Source organism: Sturnira hondurensis, unplaced genomic scaffold (assembly GCF_014824575.4).
Source record: "Sturnira hondurensis isolate 20B ecotype Veracruz unplaced genomic scaffold, ASM1482457v3 Scaffold0006413, whole genome shotgun sequence".
NCBI classification, from domain to species: Eukaryota; Metazoa; Chordata; class Mammalia; order Chiroptera; family Phyllostomidae; genus Sturnira; species Sturnira hondurensis.
Window position 1 is genome coordinate 35,492,686 of NW_028079044.1, and position 21,254 is coordinate 35,513,939.

Below are 21,254 nucleotides of genomic sequence, written 5' to 3' on the forward strand. Positions count from 1 at the left end.
TGCAAATGAGGCGCAGCTCCTTCAGTTCAGGCCCCATTTCATTTCTTCCCGAGACACACTTAATTCAAAGGAAACCGGTGCCATTTTCATCTGGTAATACAGGATAAATATGAAAATGAGCCCACCTTTGACACTGAACATGCCAATTTATACTGCGCTCAGTATCTGTATGTGTCCCGCAAGAAGAGGAAGTGGCTAGCTGCCACTTCGGCTCTGAGACCTGAAGGCCTCCAACTTCCCCTTTGCCACTCTGTAGAAGAGGGGCATGATGAATGTAACAAAACGTTCCAGCCAGCCTGGTAGTGAGTACATTACTCCTTGGGAATGAGGGAGAGACTTCTTAAGAAAACAGAATATAATTTCAAGTTGTTTTTTTGAACTCTCGATGCAGTTAATTTTATCAACTTATCTCCGAGGGAATGTATTAATTGAGTTATCCTCCACAGCCTTTGATGTAATTGGTGTGGGCTGGGACCCAGGCATAGGTTGTTATTTTAAAAGCTCTCCAATTGATTGTAATATGTGGCTGGGGATGAGGACCACTGGGCTAAATGAACTCTGTCGGGATACGCTTGTGTTTCTCAGACTCTCGCTGCCTGGTGCCGTCCCCTAACTCCCTATTCACATGAACTTTGTCTTCCGTTCCATCCTACTTTGTCACAGACATGCTGGGTCTCTTTCTCTCCTCACAAAGCTCACCTACTTTACAGAGGAGCCATGGGGGGAGGGGACATGCACCACTGAAGAATCATACCTTCCTCTGTTCCCCACCTATAAAGTTATCTGTACCTTCATTGGCGGCCTCCTCATGGTCTCCCACCTCAGACCAGAGAGTTCGTTGGCTCCTATATGCGGGCAGTGTTATCCTCTCTATACTGAATCCCAAACCCTTTACGTCCAGAACCATATTTCCAGTCTTGACCCAGTTCTCAGTGTGTCTCATTCTCTCACAAGCATTGCAGCTTTCTCCCTGCCTTTAAACCTCTCATATCTTAAAAACAGTCTTTCCTTAATCACATAGCCCTTTCTATCCCTTAATCTACCTCTTGCCTTTGCTTCATAGTTAGGTTTCTGTTTTTCACTTTAAGCCTCAATCTTCTCATGCTGTTACTCCTCAACTGTATCCATGTGTCTCTCGTATCAGCAGTTCCAAAGGAAATGATTTTACCAAGGCCACTGGTGGCCTCTTGGTTGTTGAAGTCAATGCATTCTTATTTTCTTGAATGATTTGCAGCATCTAACAATATTGACCACATCTCATTTATAAGATCTCTTTCAGCCATGTTATAACAGCATTTTTTCATACTATACATCTCTGCTTCTACCTACCCAGTTTTTGTCTCCTTCACAGTCTCCACTTCTTCCATCCATCACATATTGGTATGCTTTGTACTTCTAACCCCTTCTCTGTATTCCTTTTATCACTGACTTAATCTAAAAATCACCCATAAAGTATTCAGCTATGTACTATGAAAAATAGAAACATTTACTCTAGAAGATACAAGATGCAAGAAATACTGTACATGGGACAATGACACCTCATTTCTCTCCAGAGTAAGTACCCTGGGACCTCACACAGTTCTCCCAGAATCTCTTCCACTGTTCAAAACACTGTGAAGAATCTTTTTTTTTTTTTTTCGTAATCACCATCAGCTGCCCTGTCATATTTTCCTGAATCTCATGGACAGTGTGAAATCTCTTCCATTTCAAAGGTTGTTTTAGTTTTGGGAAAAGCCAGCAGCCTCAGGGAGCCAGATCTGGGCTGTACAGGGGCTGAGTCACTTGGGTGATTTGATGTTTCACCAAAAAATCTCTGCACAAGATGTGATGCATGAGTGGGAGCATTGTCATGATGAAGCTACCAATCACTAGTTGCCCACAGCTGTGGCCATTTTTGTCATACTGCATCTCTCAACTGATGAAGAACATCAAGGTAGTACTCTTTATTAATTGTTGGGCCTGTAGTGGTATACTCATGATGGACAACACTTTCCCAATCAAAAACACAGTTAACATGGTCTTGATCTTGCTGTGACTTGGCTGCACCTTTTTCCAGGGTGGAGAACCAGGCAACTCCCATTGGGACAACTGGCCTTCATTGCAAGATCACAGCCACAGCCTCATGATTCAGCTCCAGATATGACCTTCTTGAGGAAATCTGCTTCATTGGTAGTAGTTTAAATCAAGTCATTAGCAACCACAGCAAGATGTTCCTTCTGCTCTGGTAGCAGAAGCCAGAATGAATTTTGCCAGGATATGCTTCATGCCAAGATCCTGCTGCAGAATCTCAGACACAGTAGTTTGGGAATCCCCAGATCAGCGTCTAGCTCTCACTATCAGTGGCCAATCTTTGCTGACTGCAGCCTGTACACACCCAGTATTCTCAGGTGTTGTGCTCATTGCAGGCCTTCCACAACATGGATCACTTTCAACAAATTCTCCATCATCTTTGAAGTGTTTGTGCCACACATTTATTTGCATCGCACTCATTGCATCATCCCCGAAAGCTTTCTGAATCATCCGAGTAGTTTCCACAGAGGAGTGCTCAAGGTTAACACAAAATTTGATGCAGATTTTTTGCTCTACTTGCTCAGTCATTTTGAATGCGGTGGCCACACAGCACACATGCTCACATAACGGCATCTACGGCCCCCACTGACTAGCACAGTGAGGCCATCATTGTTCACACATGAACATTCCAGTCCACTCTCCTTGGCTGCCAGGTTACATCGATGTCACGCAAAGCATTCTCGTTATATCAACAAGTCCTTGGCTGGACTTTTTCCAGACAGACCTCATATATTTTTCTCTGAATTGTTATAAAGTCTCCAAACTAGAAACTCTGCCTTCTGTGTTGCCTCTCTCCTTTCATACACCATTTTCTGTTAACATATTGTACCTTGGTATTTTATATCTTTGCCCATGTAACTCCCTCTATACAGTGTAGCCCTCATATCCACCACCAGTCTCATTAGCCTCGTCTGCTGTGTCTTCAAGATTCAGCTCAGGCCCTTCCTCATGTGGGGAGCCCTCTCTGTGGGGTGCCAGTGCATACGCCTTCTGTGTGATGATAGCATAGGGTTCATGTAATTGTATTAACTTTAGAATCCGCTTTTCCTCCCTACCACTGTGAGTAAATTCATTCTAAGTATGGACCTGTCTTACTTTCTCTTTATCCCTAGTGTCTGACCAGCATATAATAATTAATAAATAATTGTTCAATGAAGTACATTAATATAATATCTTTTTTAAAAGGCAAAAAGCAATAACCCCCTCCTCTTTATGTATCCAGGCTAAAACTTTGTATTCACCTTGGCATTGGCATTGGCATGTAAGATCCCCCAAAATAAGACCCAACTGTCTGATCAAGCCTATCTCTTAATTTTTTGCCATTGTCTTGCTTTCATTCTAATATGGTCTCTTTCATAACCCTGCAGCTATATGCATAGTTTTATCTTTCTTCGATATAGTTTTATCTCTCTTCGATATAGTTTTATCTCTTAATTTATTTGTCTGTCTGCCTCTCTTCCTTAAATCCCTACTCATTTTTTAATGAAATTTTCTTTTTGTTTCACTCTCTTTGAATGAAAATCACTGGGTTCATTTTTCTGTAATATCTCTTATTGTGATGGTAATACATACATTTTTGTGGTGTTTACATAGATCTTTTTCAGGGAAAATAATTATATATATACTTAATTCTGAGATAAAGTGACTAAGTAACATTTTCATGGTGAATGTAATTTATTTTCCAAAGTTTAAAATTATTGTTTTTTGTCTTATGTCTTTTATTTGTTTTGAATCATGCTGCTGACTTGAATATTGTCTGTGCAACCATGCCTCTGTTGCTTTAGGGATGTTCTGTGATTGTTTTATTTTGAACATTATGTAGAATCAATGAGACTATAAATTCCTCAAGGACATTATTTGTTCAGTTCTATTCTGTGTTGCTTGCATCGTGTCTAGCATAATGGGAAACAAAATATTCATCCATTCCTTTACATATTTCTGAGCATGTCTAGGTATGTGCTGAGCATTGTTAGTTGTTGCTTTGTACCTATATTCACAAAAATTGCTGCAAGACTAGCTTAGCAGTAGAATGAAGCTTATACCTTCCTGCAAGAATAGGTCCATCAAATGTGATGAATTCTGTCTGTCCGTATCAAGGGTAAAAAAAAGCCTATGTCTTTTGCTTCCTATTTGGTGTTCATGTCTTTCCCAAGTTTATATAGGTTCATTTCACAGTATGTCTTTCCTTTTGCATCATATAATTCTATATTTTGTGTGCATCGACAAAGTGTCGGATTGTCTGGGAATCACGTGATAAGTTTATCTACAAACTCTCCTGCCCAGAAGTAGCTCTATTGATATTTTATAAAAGAAAGAAAAAGAGTTTGCACTATGGAGAAGCTAAGGAAGGAAGTGGAATCCTCACTCCACTCTCTTTACTTCTCTCATCTTTTCATGTTATCAGAATTAGTGGAAAGGCTATTAAGTCATCATAAATCTTCCAGGTGGTTTGTATCAAATAGCACAGCTTGTCACCACACAGAAAATAAGGCTTTCTACATTACAGGAGGATTTTGAGGAATCTCACGAATTTACTACTAACATGATAGAGTTATTTTAAGAATTCTTTGAAATTACGTTTCAAATGGTTAGTTTCTCCTACTAATTTTAAATCTCCTGTTCTGATGTCATTAATTTTTATTTGATTATTCTTTCATAAAGATAAAATGGTTCCCCCAGTTTGTTTAGTTCAGTGAAAACATCCGTTGTTCATTTGGTTGTTATTGTTTTTTTCCTCAGTTATCTGTGTTTTGGCCATGACATGTTCCACTTTACCCCCATTCAGTTTCTAGCCTTCACACTTTTAAAATTATATACACTAGAAGTTAAAGAGTTTTTCTTGTTTATTTCCCCCAACTCTCCTAGAATTATTGACTAATTATATAAATTAAAATATTTATATGCCATTGAGAACTCTCAAACTATAATTCTTAGCACATAGCAGAATTGAGAGTCATGTTATGAGGAACTTTATTTTTCTAAAGATACATTGTTTAAAATCAAAGTATCATAGAGGTGCATTTAAGAGTAGGAAATGTATGGACCCAGCTATTCATTTACCTTAACATGAAATTATATTTTTAACAGTGAATGAGGTATAAAACATCCACGGAATCTAATTTACTCTTAAGCACTTTGCTGTCTGATAACCATAGTTTTTTGCACTAAGTAAAAGCAACATTTACCTATTTTTAAACTGCTACTCATAACATAGTTCTATAGAGAACTATAATTTCTGTTGTCAATAGTTTACCAGAGACATATTGGGCCTACAAAGGAAAAAAAGAATATTGCTATAAATTAAGTAGGTGTGCCCCCCTCCCCAAAGAATTGGTAGGTTTAATCCTAATGCCCAATGTGATGGTATTAAGAGGTGAGGCCTTTGGGAAGGCATAGGTGACAAAGGTACAGCTTTTAATAATAGGGTTAGCGCTTCATAAAAGAGATCTAAGAGAGATCTCTTGGCCTTTCCACCATGTACAGTTATGGGAAGAAGCTTAGGGTTTGGGTTAAGTTTGGGTTATAGTTTGAAGGTTGTAAAAGGGAGCTGGCCCTGATCAGACATCATCTTGGACTTCCCAGCCTCCAGCATGTGAAAAAATAAAAATGCTTGTTGTTTATAAGCCACTCAGTTATGGTATTTTTATTATAGCTACCAAGCAGACTAAAATAAACATTGAAATAAAAATAACCCCAACATGATCCTAAATACAGAAAAATCAAGAATTTTACTTAATTATATTTAGAATTTACAATGGAAAGAAGTCCATAGTAATCGATGGGCACAGGCTCTCATCAATGTACAAGGAACCAATTTGAAGTTAAATAAAGGTTAAGAAAGATGAGCAAGGCCATACTTCCAGAAAGTGGGTGAGCTGGAAATAGGAAGTTCTCACAGATATCTGTGGAGAACCCCTCATCCCATATGAAATTGAATCATTTATTTGCTATCTATTTGTATATTTTTCTAATAATTTGTGAAGTAGCCACAATGTGTATAGTTCTGAACAACTGTTGGAAGGATACCATTGAAATGCAAAATTTCTAATTGTTCAGGTAGTTTTAAATTTTAAATGATATACATAAATGCACCACTATTCTTTTCATTAAATAGCACATAAATGTCATCTTATCATTAAACTACATTAATCATTAGAGCTCAGTAAAATGTATTTTCTTATCAGTATCATATAATAAATTTGTAATTATTGTGTTTTAGAAAAAAAGACCCTCAAGAAACATAAATGTATGATAAATATCCATATCTAGACCATCTGTGTATTCTTCACCAGATGTCACTCTATTAATTGCTAATATCATCCTTATTATGTATCATCTTATCTGTAACATTATTTCATGAAACTAAAAAGGCATCAATGACAACTACATAAAAACACCCACTATATGTGTTTCTGGTTGATAAATTTCAGCAGCTTCTGGTTTGCTCTTGGGTAAAGTTTTCTGATTGCTTTTACACAACACGGAACCTTCTACCAGGGCAAATTTCCCTAGTTACACCCAGTGCTTTACAGTTTTCTTACACTGTTTTTAAATAAGTAATAAAATCTCCACAAAATTATTATTTAAAATATTCATTTAGCAATTCTCATGTGAACAAAAATACGGGCATAGTACTCACTGGGCTAAACTTGGTGAAGAAGGATAAAATATTGGTAGGAACTTATCTGTGAATCCATTTAGAAAACCACCAACTCCCTAAATAAATACTAGGTAATAAGGGCCAAAGGTCTTTGCTTTGGCTAGCAATTACTTGTCATAGAAACTGTCTACATACTTTTCACTTTGTATAAGAAAAAAGGAATGTAAATGCATTGTGATCATGCTATTTAATCAAAGGCAACAGACGGCTAAACCACATAGATAGCATCCCTCTTCATGGAAACAGTTGAGATCCACTGAAAATTCAAGCATTGTAGAAGTGTTGATCATTGTGTTCTTCGTGAGATGGTTTTGGTTGAACGAATAGGTCTGCTGCTCATGAAATGATTAGGAACCAGTGCCCAAAAGAACAGAATTCAATGTTAAATTGTGGGATGAAGACTGTAAGTGTAAAGTAACGCTAAAGAAGGTAGAGGAAGAAAGAAAACTGTACTTGAACAAAAGTTAAATAAAAAAAAAAAGAAGGTAGAGGAGGTAAAGGATAATTAAAATTGCCAGAAAAGAATTTTGGAGAAGGTGAAAGTTGAGTAAGACATTGAAAGGTAGGCAAAATATGGTTAGTAGGTGTCCTTTCATTCAGGAAAGACCAGAGAGATAGATCTAAAAAAATAGGAAGGTATTTCCCTCCGCATTGAGNAACAGATGGCTAAACCACATAGATAGCATCCCTCTTCATGGAAACAGTTGAGATCCACTGAAAATTGAAGCATTGTAGAAGTGCTGATCATTGTGTTCTTCGTGAGATGGTTTTGGTTGGACGAATAGGTCTGCTGCTCATGAAATGATTAGGAACCAGTGCCCAAAAGAACAGAATTCAATGTTAAATTGTGGGATGAAGACCGTAAGTGTAAAGTAACGCTAAAGAAGGTAGAGGAAGAAAGAAAACTGTACTTGAACAAAAGTTAAATAAAAAAAAAGAAGGTAGAGGAGGTAAAGGATAATTAAAATTGCCAGAAAAGAATTTTGGAGAAGGTGAAAGTTGAGTAAGACATTGAAAGGTAGGCAAAATATGGTTAGTAGGTGTCCTTTCATTCAGGAAAGACCAGAGAGATAGATCTAAAAAAATAGGAAGGTATTTCCCTCCGCATTGAGATGTTTGAATAGATTTTGCTATAAAGGAAGAACTGGACACAGATAAATCATGGATGGTGTTTGAATTCAGGTGAGTTAACAATTAGCAGCAGCAGCACAACCACTTATCCATTAAGTGTTTGTGTTTCAGCCTATATACTAAATGCTTTTATGTAGATTATCTCATTCCACCCACATATAAATTCTTAGCAGTGTGTGCAATAGGTATCTGATAATTCACTTATTCATATACTGATTAATTTTTGGATTCAATACATATTAGTGAACATCAGTAGATATTCCAGATTAACTATTAAATTGAATATATAGTGATTTTTATTATTTAGTATTATTTATAAGGCATGAACAGTAAATGAGTATTACAACAAACTATTTTTTAAAGAGAGGTACCATCTTCTGCAAAATTTGATGACAAAGATAATTGATGATTGAATGAATAAAAGAATTAAATTAAGAGGACCATGGTCTTTCAGTCAAATGGAAAAGTTGATAAACACAAGCTTCTTTCCTCCCATGATCACATCAAAATTGCAATTAAATTATAGAAAGGCTACCCTTGTGAATGACCTCACAAGGTGAGCAGAACTCATATAACTAAAGATATAAAAAGAAGCCACTTGGAGACTGGTAGGAGGGGCACTAGACATGGGCTGGTCCCATGCCCATGTGTGGTGGTTAAGAATCTGGAGAGACATCTTGGCTATGAAGGTCCTCACTGAAAAGCAAGGGGTTCCAACCTCATACTGGGCTCCCCAGCCCAAATTACCACTGATGGCCACAGAAGTCCCCACAATAGCTGCTGTGCTGTGAAAACCAGCAGGTAAAGTAATGGGCTGCCATACATCCAGACATCTTCTGAGCAACCCAAGCACAGACTCACTCACAAACACTCTCTTTAAGCTCCCCTGAAGGAACAACAGAGCAAAAAAGCAAAGGACATATGAAAAAGAACTGAACTGTCTGGCTTCAGTTCCTGAAGGGCTCAGTGCCTGAAGGGTGAGGGTTTCAGGGGCAGCTCGCTCTGGGAATAGGCTAAAGTAGGCATCATTGTGCCTTTGTCGAGCCCTCCCTCATACAGGCAGAAGGGCTGGCAGGTGCCGTTTTTCATTTGTTGAGCTTCACTCCCAACCCAGCCTGCAGGTGCAGGTGAGTGCAAAGTCTGGGTCTCCATCAACCAGGCTAGCAGCACTTTCGCCACAACCTGGTGATTCTCTGAGACTCCACTCCATCCAATTTACACACCATGCCTGAACCTTTTTCATAGGTGAATCCCCACAAGTGGCCAGCCTGGACTTATACTGTGGACTTTCTTCAGGTCTTTCAAAGGTCCATAAATCCCGTGACAGCTGGTATCCATTGACATGCCCTTTACCTCTTATTAAGTGGCTTCAAGCCTAGCACTGGAGATAACCAACCTGGGTTCAAAAAAAAACACCTCTCCCAGGCACCTCTAAGCCCAGCAGAGATAGCTGGCAACTGCAGAACACTTGGTGGTTCCCGCCAGGTGGTCCTGGGCCAGGCACAGGCAGTGGCTGGCCTTGGTCTGCACCAGAGCCCCTCCCAAGAGGTCTCAGGACAAACAAACCCAGCAGATGGCCTTAGACTACACCAGATTGCCTCCAATTATTATCACAAATGACACATTCAATGGGTAGACCTAATAGGCACAGAGTCCTTCTGAAGCAAATCATGCTCCGTGAAGTTGGCGCATCCACATAAGCTTATTTGCTGCATCATGGCCAGTCCACGCAGCCACCTATCTGAGGGTTAATCCCACCTAGTGATGCGCTGACGGCATATGAGACTCAACTACACCATGAGAGCACACACAGCCTGCACAAGAGACACCCTTAGAGCACAGGATTCCAGTGAAAAAGAAGGCTGCACCACTGGGCCTCTCAGGACATATACCATGTAAGACTACTCTGCTAATACTGGGAGTCATAGCAGATCTACCTAATACATAGAAACAGATGAGGGAGGAACCAAAATGTGGAAACAAAGAAATGTCCTGAATAAAAGAACAGGACAAAACTTGCAGAAAAAGAACTAAACAAAATGAATGCAAGCAATCTATCAGATGCAGTGTTCAAAATACAGGTGATAAGGATGCTTATGGGGGACACTTTGCGTGCAAGTCCCACCATCTGCCACAGATGAAAATAACACTACCAAGACATGATGTGCTTGTGGAGGAGAGGTGGTCAATCTCTCAAAGGAGAAGAACCAAGAAACTCTTCCTCAATGGATTTTATTAGGTTTGTAATACACATTAATACAGGTAAATCTCATCAATTAATGTCAGGGGGCAAGGATCAAACAATAGATAACATTTCAAAGAAATCTGAGGGCTTAGTATGAGTCAGTGTGTGTCAGGTTAGGGAGTTACAAAAACTTTGGGAGACATACTCATTTCCTGCTCAGACCCTTATCATATGAATGAAAGCACTCTTAGCAAAGCAGGCTTCACAGGACTTTATGAATTCTTTCTTATGCCTGATCACTTGGAACCAGCTCTAACCAGCAGAGGACTGCACTACCCTCCTTGTCATAGGTTTTTAGGCTTAAGTGGTTTAGAGCCAGAAAGTGATCTTCCCAGATGAAAATGGGGACTCAGGCTATATCAGAATAACCAGGGGGCAAGGGTCCATCACCCCATCTCTGCTGAAGTCCCCAAATCCTTCCTCGAGGGCCTCCCAAGTGGTCATGTCTGGCTTAGGTTGCCCCCCCTCTGAGGGATATTACCTGTCACTGACTAACCAACGAAGCACTGGGGGCTGGGGATGGATGAAGCAGAAGCATCACTCCTTCCAGGGAGACAAGCTTTGTCTCCTTACTGGCTTACAGTCTGAAGGTCACTCACTCAGCCTTATCCATGGGGGGTGTACAGCTCCTGAAACCAGCCAGGGCAGTTCCCAACAGATGCTCAGTGAATTTAAGGGAAGAATAGATTATCTCAGTTAGAATTTCAATGAAGAGACAGGAAACATTTTAAAAAGAAGATAGAAAACATGAAAAAGGACAAGTCTGAAATGAAGATTGCAATAACTGAAGTGAGAAGTACATTAGAGGAAATCAATAGCCAGATCAGATGAAGCAGAGGATCGAAACAGCAATTAGCAATTCAAAGTGGCAGAAATACCCAATCAGAATAGCTAAATGAACAAAGAATCCATAAAAGTAAAAACAGTTTAGGGATCCTCCAGGACAACATTAAGAATACCAACACTTGCATTGTAGAGACTCCAGAGAGAAATTTTTTTTAAAAAAATTGAAGAAATAATGACAGAAAACCCTCCTGATCTAGCAAAGAAAGTAGATGTACAAGTCCAGAAAATGCAAAGTCCCAAATGAAGTAAACACAAAAAGGCCCACATCCAGACACACCATAATTAAAATGCCAATTGTTAAAGACAAAGAAAAATCTTAAAAACTGCAACAGAAATGCACTTATTTAGCTAAAAAGGAGCTTTCAGAAACTGTCAGCTGATTTCTCTGCAGAAACTTTACATGCAAGAATAGACTGATATGGAATATTCTAGGGACTATAACTGGGATTACCCAGGAAAGCTACAATTTGGAATTGAATGACAAATAAAGAGTTTTTCAGACAAGAAAAAGATGAAGGAATTCAACACCACCAAACCAGTATTACAAGAACTACTAAAGGGACTTCTTTAAGAAGAAGAGCAAAACAATTAAAAGCTATATGAATAAAATTTTTGCAAAGAATAATATTCTCACTGACAAAGGCAGTCACATAATGAAACCAGTGAGTCAGTCAACAATAAAGCTAGTCAAAAGGTTAAAAGGTAAAAGTTGGAAGATCACATGTAACCAAAACAGTAATTTAAGGGACACACACACACACACACACACACACACACACACACATAGAAGTAAAAACTGACAAAAAAATAAATCTGAAAGAGTAAAAATGGTTGTGATTTTACTGTTCAAACTTACAGTAACCACAAACTTAAGATAGACTGCTATAAACATAGCTTGCTATATATGAAGCAATGGTAACAACCACAGACCAACATTCTATGAGATACATGATAAAGAGAAAGGAACCCAAACAGAACAGAAATCCATCAACATACAAGAAAAGAGAGCAAGAGAACAAGAAAAGAACATAGAATAAATAGATAAACAATAAAAATAATTAATAAAATGGCAATAACTATATACCTATTAATTATTACATTAAATAAATGGATCAAATGCTCTGATCAAGAGGTGAATGGATAAAGAAGATGTGGTCCTTATGCACAATGGAATATCACGTGGCTATGAAAAAAGAATGAGATCATAACATTTTTGACAAAAGGGGCAGGCCTAGAGGGCATTATGCTAAGTGCAATAAATTATACAAAGAAAGACAAATATCATATGATATCACTTATATGTGAAATCTAAAAAACAAATAAAGAAACCAACAAAACAGAGATAAACTCATATACACATAGAACAGACTAAGTGTTGCTTTATGGAAGTGGTCAGGGTTACTGGATGAAAATGGTGAAGGGACTAAGAAGTACAAATTAATAGTCATCAAATAGTCACAGGGATATAAAGTACATCTTAGTGAATATTGTCAGTAATATTGTAATAACTATGCATGGTGTTAGGTGGATAAAAAATTTATCAGGGGGTCCCTTCGTGATATGTATAAATGTCTAACCATATATAAATATCTAACCATCATTCAGTATACCTGAAACTAACAGTATTGTACATCAAAAGTTACTTCTTGATTTTTAGCCCAGTTTCCAATATTTTTTATTTCTTTTGCTTTCTTTTCTAACTTTCCTTTAATCATCCCTCTCATTACTCCCACACGTGATTCATGTACCTTGTGCCTTAATAGATGAAAATTTTTCTTATATGGGGGCTTCTAAATAAATATAGATTGAAAATTAGTCAAAAAATATTAGTCAAATCACCCACTATCAACTCTGTTAAATGTACCTCAGTTAACAAATGATCAGTTCTCAAACAGATGTTGTTTCTTTGAACACCATCAATGTCTAAAATAAACATTCTGTATACCTTCCAAGAGCATAAGTCTGCTTACTTGCATGAGCTCCAGGTTTTGGGTATCTATTACACTTTCCACCAGGCAATAATGTTTCCATACTGTAAACTGGCAAATATCCCATATATGTATGGAAATACTCACACACACACATCCCATTTAGGAAATAAAAATCATTGTTTGAATTAGTGTAAAATCCATTACTATTAATTTCTCAATTGCTCTTTTTCTTTTAATTGATAATTTGCTGTTTGTGTGAGCCTTTGGTTCCTTTAAAATCCCCATTTCTTCATTGCTCAACCATGCAATCTGTAGACAGCAGCTGTATTAATAACCTCTCAAAGGTGCAGTGCACTGATACTGCTATTTATGCTGCTGTCTGGAGAAAAGCATATTTATTCTGTCCAAGCACCCATGAGACATGAAAACTATTCTTTGTTCAGGCTCACAGTATATAGTCGTTTCAAAACTTCAATTACTATTTCAGCATGTTCCCTCCATTACCATTTCCACTACCACAGCCAGTAATTTCTAATAGCAAAACTTTATAAACCACACACACATGTGCCCTGCATGCAATGAACAAATAAATCTATATGTAAATGATTAATATCTGCAGGAAAAGGTAAAATTTAGGTGAAATAACATCAATATATAAATCTTAACAGGCAAATTTTATACCTCCCAGCTAATAACAGATGACTGTTGAATGATGAATATATACATTCATCATCCATATATATATATATTCATCATTCATATATATACATTCATCATTCACATATATATATATTCATCATTCATATACATGTAGGTATGTATATATCATTTATCTTGGAAATGAAGAAAAATAACCATACATTAATATTTGATAAATATATCTTGATATTCCAGGCAGCACACAGCTATTCTTTTTACTATAGCATTTATGAAAAATAAAATAATGTAACAATTCTGCCTTTGAACAATTCACAATTAATAGTATTCACTCATTTTATTGAATTAAGAGGACTGAATAAAAAATGATGGTTTATAGTCTCAATCTTACTTTATGTAGACCTTAAATTTCATGATCTAGCAATAATTTCTCTTCTTGTTTAAGATTTTGTTTTTCATTAACATCAATCTCTTTTTCTTAAATCTGTTTTCTATATTCCCATTCTTTTATTTGTCACAAAATGCATATACCTAGTGAAGCAGAACATTTGGATTGCACCATTTTAAAAACATCATTTTCAATAAACTGTCCCTCATAACTATAGCTTTTCCTGAGCAGAGGACACCACAAAAATCAATCTTATACAGTCAACTATTGTTTTCATTGTTGGCGTGAAAGTAACTGTCCCTACACTTATTACTCAGTGTTTACTTTATAAAGGACTATGCAATATACTTCAGATCGCAACGCCAAGAACAAAGTTTGCTTTTGTTCTGTCCTTGTTTTATTTGTATTTCATGTGCAATGGTTTTCATGTAAACTGATCGGGCTTCCCTATTTATTTGGCAGCTCTCGTATTTGTCCAACATGTAAAACATTCTTAAAAGCTATTTGTCAACTTGTACATAAGGTTTTGTAACTATTTTACCTTTTTTATTATCCCTATTTAAATATTTATTTATTTTCATGCCATTGCACTATACCTCATTTTGTAAGCCTTTCGAAGCCAGAAGAATAATGCATAAACATCTACCTCTCACTGATAAATTGTACTTAAACCTGGGAAAAATCTCAATTCATCTTCGTATTCTGAGTGGCCACTGCCAAGTGAATGGAATACGCCTGTTGCTTCTATTTTGTTGCTTTCTACTCTCCCCTTAATACTCTAAAGCTTTTCTCTTTGTTCTACAGAGAGTCTTACTACGGACTTTGCTATGTTCCAAGTATTTGGGCTTAGAAAAGCAACTGGCTCTCTCTGTACCTCATATTCCTAATCTCTAAAATGGACATGAAAATGCTGCCATCGGTTTGTCTGGAGGATTGAATGAGGAGTATAGACAGTGGTGAACCGTGCCGGGCACACAGCAAGGGCCTGGAAGTGGTGCTGATGACAGTGGTGTAGTAAGGGTGGATAATCCCCCATACAACCCGATTTTTCAGTCCTTTTATACTTCTTAAGGCGTGAGATTTTTCTAGTCTCATGGGCCTGCACATTCATCTTTGACTCTATCTTGCCACTTTCTTTTTTCCTATCTAGCCAGTTCCCAAATAGTTTGTCTGTCCCTTTACTGTAGCTCTCAAATGTGTCCCTTCTCTGTCCCTCTGATACCACCCTCATTCTGTCTGAGGGTCATCTACAAGATGTGGGGAGTTAATGAAAATGTCCTCTGAGGACGAGCGCTAGCCGAATGTTGAGTACTGAGACCCTGAAAGATGCAGAGACATCATGGTTACAAATACCAACAACAAATAAGCAATCAAACAGCCAGGAGGCTAGGAGGAGGAAGAGTTCATTTTCAAACACAGCTTAGTAAAGTTGAAGGAAGAAAGGGGCTTTGTTTAATTTAGATGGGAATATTTAATTCGTAGAAAGAGGTTGGAAGTAAATCTCACCTGCAATAATCAGTGATCTGAAAGCTAGAACACTCATTACCTGCCTTAGATTAAAAATTAACTAACGGTAGAACCTGTGCTCCACATCCACTTCCACCAACATCACTGCTATTGGAGACATAAGCAATTAAAACACCAAACCATGAAAGCAGAGACAGGATTATGGTTTAATAAACTCCTAACAACCAAATCAATGCCTATACAAGGCAAATTGTGATTTAAAAAAAAAAGGCCAGGGTAGTTACCAGTGCCTTGTATTATATCTTCTATGCTCCAATCTGTGGCTATATGATCAGTTTGGGAACTCCTTGGGGACCTAACATAGTGGTTCACATATTATAGATTTTCAATAAATATTGTTAAACATGGCAGCTAAAATTTCCTTAAAGACGCCATTACACCTCAAAGATTTAATTAAAATGTCTACTCTGTAGAGCAAATGTCAAACTATTAGAATGTGCTAAGAGAACATTTTTATGCCAAAGACTTTTCTTTACCTTTACATACAGGCCTGTGATCACTCCAAGCAGCAAAGACTTCAGCTATCCGTTGGCAAGTTATGCTCTTAGCACCCTGCAGGACATAATCTTCATCACAAGAGAACTGCACAGTTGATCCAAGGCTAAAATTGAACAAAGGATTAAAAGGCAGGATTAGAAGCACATAACACAATGATTAGGCTCCACGGCTACTGGCACTGTCCAACAGGTCAAAAATGTTCCATGGCCAGAGAATCTTCCTACTGTGAAAAAATACATTCAAAAATAATTTGAGCAAATATATACTAAAAGCCATAAACAGATTAATCTATTGTAAAATGATAATATGCAGATACCGGTAGGGATTGTATAAAACTGTCATCGAGTTTAATTATCTTTTTATTAATTGCAGAAGCCAAGATTAAATAATTGTACAAGTGTCCCATCCGAAGTAGGTAGCAAATATGAAGCAAAAGATGGACTTCCTAACTTGCATTCCAGTGCCTGCGTTCATGCCACATTAGAATATTTCTCTAGCAGGTGTTCTTATGGGTATTGATTTGGACATGTATTTGCATATCCATTACCGTATGTGTGTTTATATATACTTAGGGCTGCAAAACTGTGCTGATTGTTCATGTAAAATTCACCCACTTTTTATTATCTACCCTATTGCAACTTGGATTTTACTTTCCTTTCCACTAAAAGTGAAGTTACTAAAATGATAATTTTTAAAGATCCTAATTGATAAATGTAACAAATGCTTTCATTTCTGAAATAAAAATATGACCATGCATTTTCTTTCATAAAAGCTTCAAACAGCAATTTACCTGCATATATACATATATATGTATATGTATATATATATATATATATTCCAATTTCTTAAACATGACACAAAATGCCCTCCAGCAGTGAAGTCCCCAGCAACTTGCACACCCAGCACCACACTTGAAGGGGGCTTGTGGCAGCTGACAGTTTCTGGCCCTGCCCTGCTGACCATTCTTGCCCAGAGGGCCTTCCCTGCACCCTCTCAGCCAGCCTGTGCCGGAATAGCCCATGTTCAGTCCCTGAGCTGATCATGCAGGGGATTGAGTGGTTATGCTTGTGCTGTAAGAAAAATATCTCTGGAACAATGCGTAGAACAATTTAAAAGGAAGGCCACTAGAGAAAGGGAGTCCAGTGAGAAAATACCTCAAGTAATTTATGTGAAGTGTTGGCAAACTATGTCCTACAGGCCAAATCTGGTCCGCTGCCTGTTTTTGCACAGCACAGGAGCTATAAACAGTCTATACTTTTGAACATTTAAAAACAATCACAAAAAATAGCCTTTTATGAAATGTAAAAATTACATTAAGTTCATATGTCAATCTTCACAAATAAAATTTTATTGGAACACAGCTATCCTCTTTCATTGACATATTAACCTATGACTGTTTTCATGCTCCAGTGTCAGGGCTGAGTAGCCACAGTGGAGACTCTCTGGCCCACAAAGTACAAAATGTTTACTATCTAACCCTTTGAAGAAAAAGTCAGCCCACCTCTTCTCTAGGCTAAAGAAGATAAAAGACCCCAAGTAATGGGTGGTGTGGCAAAAAACAAATAGACTTAATATAGAGAAAAATCTAGGCATTCAAACCTATTTTCCAAATAATTTCCTTTCTCTCTTTTTTGAAAATTGCTTTTATTTTAAATATAGCAGAAGTTTGTAAAAGTGTATAAAAAGACACCGTTCATCAAATTATCATGAATTAAACACCCATATGACAAGAAATAGGTTATCTTGATAGTTTTTCTGGACTTCTTAATGACTCTAAGTTTAGATCACCCTGCATCCTGAGCACCCTCACGGATTTGCCTAATGGTTAATTCTCTATCTTTTTTTTTTAATTCCTCATCTCTGTAAGTGAAAACCCCATCCTTCTAGTTAAAAGCCAAAACAGTGGAGTCATTCTTGACTCACTTTTTTCTCTTATTTTTCACATTCACCCAATGGAACACATTCTGTTAGCCACACCTTCAAAATGAAGACCTTAACATTTCTCACACCCTGCCACGTCACCACCATCTGAGCCACCATAGTTTCTCATCTGTGTTATGCCGTTCACTCTGTGTTGGTTTCCTATTTCTGTTCTTGACTCACTGCAATCTATCCTTAAATAGCAACCAGAGCAATCCTTTTTTTAAATGTTTACTCTATTTATTTATGCATTACTCTTAGAAAACCTCATTTTTGACTGGACTCAGAGGTAGAAGCTCTCAGAGAGGACAGCCTGCATCTCTGAGCAATGTGTTCCTGGTGTTTTTCTTTGGCCTCTTTCATCCTCATGACCACAAATTTAGCATATTCTGCAACTTCTTCCTTATTTTTCTTAATATGTTGTTTCTTCAAAGCAATAAGCTGGCATATGTGTTGCAGACATGTGGGATAACAAGACATTGAATTTTGGGTGCTTTGGTCATAGATTTTTTACCTTCTTTGTTGAGGGGCTTTAAAACAACATATTGGTGGACATTGTCTTCTGTAGAGAGGATAAAAAGTTTGCATATTCTGCTAGCTCTTTGGGGGCCCCAGGTAACAAGGCACAGTAGTATCCGTGAGACCAGGAATATCTTCCTCTCCTTTTGTTCACAATGACTGAGTTGAGAACACTGAGATTGGCATCCACAGTGCAACCCCAAACAGATTTGTACTTTCATTCTCCAGTTCTCCTCGGTCTATAACAGGAGTGCCCCTTGCTCAGCAGCAGGCAGACATGGTCATGGGTCAAGTCACCCTGCTTCATGGGGAAACTTATCTGATGTTCCCTCCACTGATTCGAACCACATAAGCCTTCTATTCTTCACCCAGAGCATCAGCAGCAACTTCTGTGGCCATGTGCTTCTCATCAAAGGTACCAAGTTTGTGTTCATCATTCACTTCAATGAGTTTCTGGCAGTCATAGGCTGGGAAAGAGATGTTCAGCTTCATCTTGAAACAGCCAAACAAACACCTCCGAGGCACCACGAGAAAGAGGGCTCCATAACAATCTTCTAAAGAAAATGGTTCAAATTATGCTATTCCTATGCATCAAACCTTCTAATGTTTCCCCATTTCACTTAGAATAGAGGAAGCACCCTTGTAAAGGCCTATGTGCTCCACCCATGCTAATTTTCAGAACACATTTCCTACCACTTTCTCCTTCAATCTCTGATCATTGGCCACATTGACTTCTTTGCCCTGGTTTGAAAATATTAAGGATTCATTTGCCTCAGGGTCTTTATACTGCACGTATATCAGTTTGGAAAATGTTTGATCAGGAAGAACATATCTGTCATATCCTCATTTCTGATTTTTCTTCACATGTCCTCTTATTTGTAAGTTCCTCCTTGAATACTCTCTATAAAACAGATACTCCTATTCCATAATCATTTTCTACATCATTTCCTTTACACAATATGATACTGTCACATAATTATTTCTCTACTTATGTCCCTCACCATACTATAAAAACTCCCAGCACTTCTGTTTTGTTTTCCAACCTGTAATATGTGTTCTAATATATAGTAAATAAATAAATGCATGCATGCATGATTTTTGAGAGTGAATAAATGCTCTTTCTAATATATGTAGTAAACACAAATATGTATTTTTAATAATGCAATTCATTATCTGCAATGGCCTAATCCAGAGATAACATGTCCCTGTAACTGGACAAAGTTATTCTTGGGTAAAATACTTTCTCAAGACTCTTTAAATGGTGTATAACCCACATGCACTCACCTCCCACCTACTGACACATTCAGTGTGTTTCAGTAAACAGCAAAAAAAGTAGTGTGATTAGAGCACAGAAAATGAAGAAGACGGGGTGTAAAATTGAGTTAAAGAAGCAATTAGAGAGTGGGGTCAGATCATTATGAATTTGTAGGACACAGTAAGGATTTTAACTTTTACTCTGAGGGAATTAAGCAGTAATTGTAGGACTGAGAGCCAAAGGAACGATATTATGTGACTTTATGTTTTAAAGTGATAATACTGGTGGCTGAGTAGAAAATAACCTATAAGAGGCAAAGGTAGAATTAGAGGGAATAGTTAATAATCCATTGCAGCAATCCTAGCTCTCACAGAGACAGTATGATGGAGACTTGTACCACGAAGGTAGTTTTCAGAAACTAATGATGGTAAAACTTTTTTTTCTTAGAATGCCTTAGTATAGGCCTGACCCACAGAAGTAATTTTAATTACTGTTTTCTCACTAACTTAATAAATTAATGACTCTGTAAAGGTCACTCAATTTGTCACAGATGATTATAATATTCTTGTTTAACCAGGCTCTTGTTGTTAAAAGTAATAAATTACATTTGCAACAAGTGCCTGAGCTTCTTTCTTTTGATTAGAGCCAATGAATTTGCATACCCTGCAGATAGACGACTGGTAATAAGTGCATTCCTACTATACCGAAGACTGGCCAGTGATGGTCTTTGCATCAAACACCTTCCCTTCTACCCAAAGATTAACAATCTCAACAATGTTGTCTCCCTTCAGTACACTGGGGAGGTTAGTTTAGAACTGCAGTTAATAGTTTCAGGTGCAGAGTCATAAAGATATTTCAAATCCCAACTCTTCCGTTTCTAAACTATATGGCTTTGAAAAAAGTACAAATTTCTCCAAGCTTCCTCACTGGCTATGATCATGTAATGAAATATAATTTATAAAGTATCTAGGGACAGACATATTTTGAACACTAAATTATCTCCCTCAAGCTGGAAATAATTCTGAAAGTCATCAATTTCTTCCAAACTATTGACACAAAGACTCTTTGTATGATATCTGCAAGTATCACCATCCCAGGTAATAGGATCACAGCTAAACTTCAACACATTCAGCGCCAAAAATACAAAAGTAATAAATGGCATGGAGAGGACAAAAATCAATGAAGTAACCAGTCTTTTCGGTAGCACACAGGCTCAGTAATGTCCAGGCAGTTGATATCTTGAACAAGTCAACTGTTTCCTTTTTATGAACTGATTTAACATTTGAATCAAACTTAAAGACCACTTACAACTAAGTTTCATCAAAAATATGTATTTCTAGGAAAGTAGTTACACTGTCGTGACAATAAAGGAAGATGAGCTGGACCCACTGTAATTTCTCTGTCATTACTAAAGAGACAGCTCAATAAAAGCTTACATTTTAGTGGGTTACTCAATCTGACAGAATATTAAAAATAAATGATTGAACACATTTTAATTTAATTATCAAATTATTAATCATATAGTACTCAATAGCGTAGTTTGGAAAATAAACATTAATCTTCACCATAGTTATATGTGTCTTTGTTGAAGTGATATTAAAAAAAAC

The 21,254-nt window shown here is 37.4% G+C and overlaps 1 protein-coding gene across 3 annotated transcripts in view; it reads right to left on the reverse strand.

Moving 5' to 3' along the window:
* Positions 1 to 21,254, reverse strand: part of CSMD3 (CUB and Sushi multiple domains 3) — a 935,029-nt gene that overhangs the window by 528,620 nt on the left and 385,155 nt on the right. For all 3 annotated transcript variants that reach the window (XM_037048422.1, XM_037048421.1, XM_037048420.1), the window contains one exon: positions 15,932 to 16,056. In XM_037048422.1, the coding sequence (XP_036904317.1) occupies positions 15,932 to 16,056 (125 nt within the window). The remainder of the gene's footprint in view (positions 1 to 15,931; positions 16,057 to 21,254) is intronic.